This window comes from Xyrauchen texanus, chromosome 2 (genome assembly GCF_025860055.1).
Source record: "Xyrauchen texanus isolate HMW12.3.18 chromosome 2, RBS_HiC_50CHRs, whole genome shotgun sequence".
Lineage (NCBI taxonomy): Eukaryota > Metazoa > Chordata > Actinopteri > Cypriniformes > Catostomidae > Xyrauchen > Xyrauchen texanus.
This window is the reverse complement of record NC_068277.1, coordinates 47,475,235-47,480,487: the sequence shown is the minus strand read 5'-3', so window position 1 is coordinate 47,480,487 and position 5,253 is coordinate 47,475,235. Positions and strand designations below refer to the sequence as shown.

At 39.4% G+C, this 5,253-nt stretch overlaps 1 protein-coding gene across 2 annotated transcripts; it reads right to left on the bottom strand.

The window, feature by feature from the left end:
- Nucleotides 1–287: 287 nt before the first annotated feature.
- On the bottom strand, nt 288–4,411 carry LOC127654948 (insulin-like growth factor II). 2 transcript variants are annotated; one of them, XM_052142537.1, is made up of 4 exons: nt 4,221–4,411; nt 3,706–3,832; nt 1,819–1,994; nt 288–665 (listed from the first exon to the last, which is right to left on the bottom strand). In XM_052142537.1, exons 2-4 carry the CDS (start codon nt 3,830–3,832, stop codon nt 429–431), a joined length of 540 nt encoding a protein of 179 aa, XP_051998497.1. In that variant the 5' UTR covers nt 4,221–4,411; the 3' UTR covers nt 288–428. The 2 variants fall into 2 exon arrangements, with proteins under 2 accessions (XP_051998497.1, XP_051998488.1); XM_052142528.1 differs by having other exon boundaries at nt 3,694–3,832; nt 4,221–4,410.
- Between the last annotated feature and the right edge of the window lie 842 nt (nt 4,412–5,253).

Here is a 5,253-nt window from a genome sequence, read left to right as displayed (position 1 = left end):
TGCACAGCCAGCCAACATTCTTTTCATCTGTTTTTATGCCACAGAGGTGGCACTTTAAAGGTGCAGGTAAAGGACTCTAATCTTGATCAATTCATTCCTTAATATATGACATTCGAAATAGGGTGCAAGCAAGACAGAACCATAATTGCTTTTTCAGATTGCAGGCTTTTTACATTGGCATTCTAGCAACTTCCATAGTATCAGTTCTTGGCATCCCCATGATATTCACAAAGACTGAATTAATCTCTGCTGTCCATGGAACATCGCTTTACATTCACTTTTAATGTTAACTTTTTTGCGTTTTGAAGGGTGATAACACAGTGATCATAATCTGGTTTTGATGGTGAGTGGCATGATTCATGAAAAAAGTGCCTCTGCTGACCAAGAACTGGCTATAATCCTTTGTTGCCACATTGGAAGGTTGGGCATCACTTATGGGAAGTGTTGATCTGGATGTGTGGAACGATGGCAGGATGTCTGTCGGGAAGGGTAATGAGGGGCCGGTGAAAATTTGTTTGCTCCCCATCTTGGATTTTCTCCACCTGCCTCCTAAACTTTCTGGCAAGTAGGATGGAAGGGACCCCTCTCCTTAACCTTTGGACAGACTTTCTTTGCCACACTTCATATTTGGAATACTTCACTCTGAGAGGTGTTCTTGAGATATCCTGCAAAACAAAAGAAATTGTTTTATTTCAGTAACCTCCCTTCCAATTAGTGTTTGTAATCCACTGATTTGTCATATTTGCACATGCTAGATAACTTTTTTTCTTCCCTTCTCTGAAAGTGAATGGTGACTGAGGCGGCTGCAAAGATTCTACCATGGAAGAAAAAATAAGTAATATGGGTTTAGAACAATGAGGGCGAGTTAATGACAGAATTTAAATGTTTTGGGTAAACCATCCAAATGTATATCCTATAACTTCTATACGCATTTCATATTATTGTCAACTGAAATAAGAGTCTTGATTCAGTTCAGTGTGATCATGCACAAAGACAAAAATTAGTTGGGTCTTTGTCAGGCACAAAAAAAATATTTAGACTCATTCAAACTTAAAAAAAAAAAAGAAAGAAAGAAATCAAGGTTACAGTGAGCCACTTACAATTGAACTGAATGGGGCCACTTTTAGGAGTATATAAAAAGGCAGAAATGTGAAGCTTATCATTTTACAAAAGTACTTGCATTATTATTTTGTTAAAACATTGATTGAGCTTAATAATAAAAAGTACATTTTTGACACATACAGAGGCTGCCTTTTTTTCATTGCATTCCTGCTCGATGCTCCAGTACAGTAAACAAACTCTGACTACAACTGACCTCCACAACCTTTCCAACATGACAGGCACAGTGCCCCCAGGCTGTGAAAATGTTCTGTTCTCAAGTGGGGCTGATGATTGTGTTGTTGGGTTGTTTGTTTTTGTTGTTTTAAAATCCAAGGCATGGCCAGCTGGCCTACTGTCTTGCCAACACTTGACATATTTCAATGCCATGAGCACATGGCACAAAAATTTGCCAGAATGTGGCGTCGCACAACACTTGTACTTGTTTTGGTGCTTTGAATGATGACATCATTCCACTTTCCAATAGTTTCATGGTGTTACCATGGGCTTTTGTTTTTTTGAACTGTCTCCCTTAATGGTGTTAGTACAACCTCTTTAATGCACATTTTTTCCCACTTCGCTCAGCAATTTTGAGAAAAGAGTCATGCTTAATATTGATTTTGCATGATAAAAAGTCTGACCAGCCTGTGTTTGTGGGTTCAGCTAAATCATTTTACTGGGCTTTAGATGGGGGATGGGAAGATAAGCAGCTTCAAGTACCTTGTGAAGAGCCTGTGACACTGGGAAGTCCTGCAGTGAGGTGGAGGAAAGATCTCGCTCGTACTTCACAGTTCTGGCACAGTACTGCTCCAGCAGACTCAGGCTACAGCTCTGAAAGCAGCATTGTTCAACTATTCCATTGCGAGCACGGCGGCTGTATGTTCGGTTTGGCCTGCCTGGGTGGGGGAAGAGAAGGTAAGCAATCAACTTTGGGGTTCCCCTGGAAATGAACCAATGCTACCAATTCACACCCTATTGTTTATATACCAAATCCAACATGTGGTAGTCAGCATGTTGGCTTTCTGCAATCTGCATCAACAGACTTTTCTATCATAATGTTTGGAACTCCCTTGTAATATTTAGTCACTAACCAATTTAATAAGAATCCAGACTTTAAAGCAACAGACTACTGCAGAAAACCAAATATTGTTTTATATTCCCAGGATGTGTGAATGACTATAAAAATTAGGAAAGCCCCGATATTGAAACTAGTATAGGAATTGGGTCCGATACCGCAATCATGCAACTAAATTCTGATACCAAAACAAGATACTATCTGACGTACGAAGGTCATTCTGTAAACATACAGCGCACATTAAAATCATGTTATGTCCTAGTGTGAATATTAAACTGCAAAGGCTGTGATTTACTTGGATAAATATAAAGTTTGCATGTACTGCACACTTCACAGTGAATGTGTGGAGCCGATGTTGTTCCAACACTGGCTGCTAATACCTTTTAGAGCTCCTTCTCTCATACACGGACAACAACATAATGAGCATCACGGGCTCTGTTTGTAGAAGATGACAGGGAGCAGACTGCTAATTCACTTTGTAGCACGAGGCACATACAGACTACATATTTAAACAGCAGCCTTTAGCGGTTTAATAATCAGACTCTGGGTCACGTAGCGACCCGGGTTTTTTCGGAGGTGAGAAGCTATCGTCAAAAACACTATAAGAGTAAAAAAAGTATGACAGAAATATATCACTACACTATAGTTATGTAACATTCACTGTAATATTGATACTAAAAATAATAATAAACCAATAGTAATTGTATTATATTTAAGCAATATCGCACCTCTGTGACGTGCTGTTATGCAGCACTTTCACAAAAATAACTCATTTATTTTGGATTGTACAGTGATGTTCTGTATAAAAGCACTTCATCTGATTAAAGAAACAACAATATTATGTTGAAAATTAATCATTCCATTTCATTAGGTTAAAGTTTTAATTAATTAAACTATGTTGAAGAAAAGTTTAAATGAAACACTGATATATGATGAAAAAAATTTAATAAATGGGTATTGATATCAGTATTGGCGAGTACTGTAAAAGTAGTATCAGTGCTCGTACTCATTTTCCAAAAAATGGGGATGTCCCTAATCAAAATGGATTCTTTAACTTTGTCATTTGCCTACTAAACAGAGATAAAAGATAAAGAACAGCAGGAGAGGTACAAAAGGGGGAAGTCCACAGTCATCTGATAGGAACAGGAGAGAGGGGGGAGAGAGAGAGAAGAGGGAGCCAAAGAACAATCAGTAAATACAAATTTTGCAATCTTTTCTGTCCTCTCCAAGTTAGCAAACAAGCTAATATCTGCTGACACAAATTCACTGGCCCTCTCAAACCTAACAGCATTAATTAATTGAGTGGATTGGACAAAGAAATATGGTAGCCATCATTACTAAATTGTCTCATCAAGAAGCATGCAAATGTACTACCATAAATTTGAAGGCCAACAGCTGGGACAATGCCATTTACTATGACAAATAACTTGATATATATGTACTCCTTTTAGAAACGGCTTTAGGAATATACAGTATTTCCTAACAACGTTATCACACAGCACTTGAAGTATTATTCTTACTGATATAAAAACCTTTCTCTCCACACACGAACTGCAGAGCATCCACTAGTTCCCCGCCACAAAGTGTCTCTGCCGTTGCTGCGTGGAATGTGATCATTAACAATGACAGAATGAAGAGTACTCTGGTCAGCGAGGACATCTGTAAAAGGAAAGCATCTGAGTGTTAGTCAGTGCATTAGTGGTCAAATCGTATTCTTAAATGAGGAACTTTAACATAGGCCTACATCCACTGATGGGATTGCGTTTTACAAATGATGGACACAGACCTTCAAAGTAACTGTGGCGATCCGTATCACTGATACAATCAAGAGCCCTAAAACAACCCTGGCGATGGACAGCGCACTATTTGGAGCGCAACTAATCGACTTTGTGATTATTCTCAAACTTTACATCTTGTCATTGTGATTTATAAATGCAAAATCATAAACAATTATGTAGGTGTGGTTACAAGTATGCACATTGCAAAACCATACCGAAAGATATTATTGATACGACTCTAGTAATCGTTACATTATTATATCCCTTACCGTTGTTCGTCTTTTCCCCGTTGTTCGGCAAGATTTACAGGATAGATGGTGAGCATCTATGATTGTCGGTGTGTGGAAAGAGGCGTATTACTTGCTGTTTAATTTCCAGTCTGTTGCACCTCTGTGAGTACTGCTTGTGGCTGATTCAAAGTTCAGAGAGAACAGGCAAGGGGTAAGAGTGTAGTGAGAGGCAATTTATACCAACACCCGCCCTTCATACCAACACCCGCCCCCAGTCTACTAACTGCGCATGTGTGAACTGGAGCGGCTATTCTCCGAATCAAAAGCATTCATTTTAAATAAGGTGTATTCCGGATATTAATGAGAGTTTGCATTAAATCCGAAGAGAAGCATATGGAAAACGTAATCGTTTCTTGGTTGCTTTGTTTTCTCATGACTCACGATCGGTTTCTTACGTCTTACAATAACACACTCGCAAGCCAAATGTATTGTAACCCGACTGGAGAGACTTGTGAATGAAAGACTATATTGTGTAAGTGCAGCGCGAACAGCTTGTCTTTGAATGCGCACACTCAACTTGCTCGGGCAGCTGTCACCAAATGACGATGCGCATTCTTAGCCAAGTAGCCCCCGCTTTGAAATACCTTTTGGTAACAGGTCAGCCTAAAGAATTTTAGGCGAGCGAACATTCTTCTTGCTTCTCACAATAACAAAGGGGGTTGCACGCGCATTCCAGGGAACAAACAGACGCGCCGTGCCGAAATTTCACTCTCTCACGCGATAAGTGTTGTTGACCCTCTGCAACATCTCACGCGACGGTGCTTGCTTTACGAAACACTCGAAGAACAAATGTGTTTTGGACGCTAGCCACGATATTACTCAACACTATGTAGGGTGCATTTAGGATTTTGCACAACAAATGCGGAAAAGTGATCGATACTAGTCTAGAAATGTGTTAATTGAAGGACTACAGTTCATTTAGCATGAGATTGGATGAACAGTGAACAAGTCCTAACATGCCTCAAAGTGGGCATGATCCAGCTTTAGCAAAAACTTCTTCTATTGTCTGTCG

Bases quoted from the DNA above. Each gene is read 5' to 3' on its own strand.
- LOC127654948 (XM_052142528.1), bottom strand. From the start codon at position 3,832: ATGTCCTCGCTGACCAGAGTACTCTTCATTCTGTCATTGTTAATGATC. The intron at 1,995-3,693 runs GTAAGAATAATA...TCCCCCACCCAG, and splicing joins AGAGAAAGGTTTTTATATCA to GCAGGCCAAACCGAACATAC. The intron at 666-1,818 runs GTACTTGAAGCT...TTTGTTTTGCAG, and splicing joins TGTCACAGGCTCTTCACAAG to GATATCTCAAGAACACCTCT.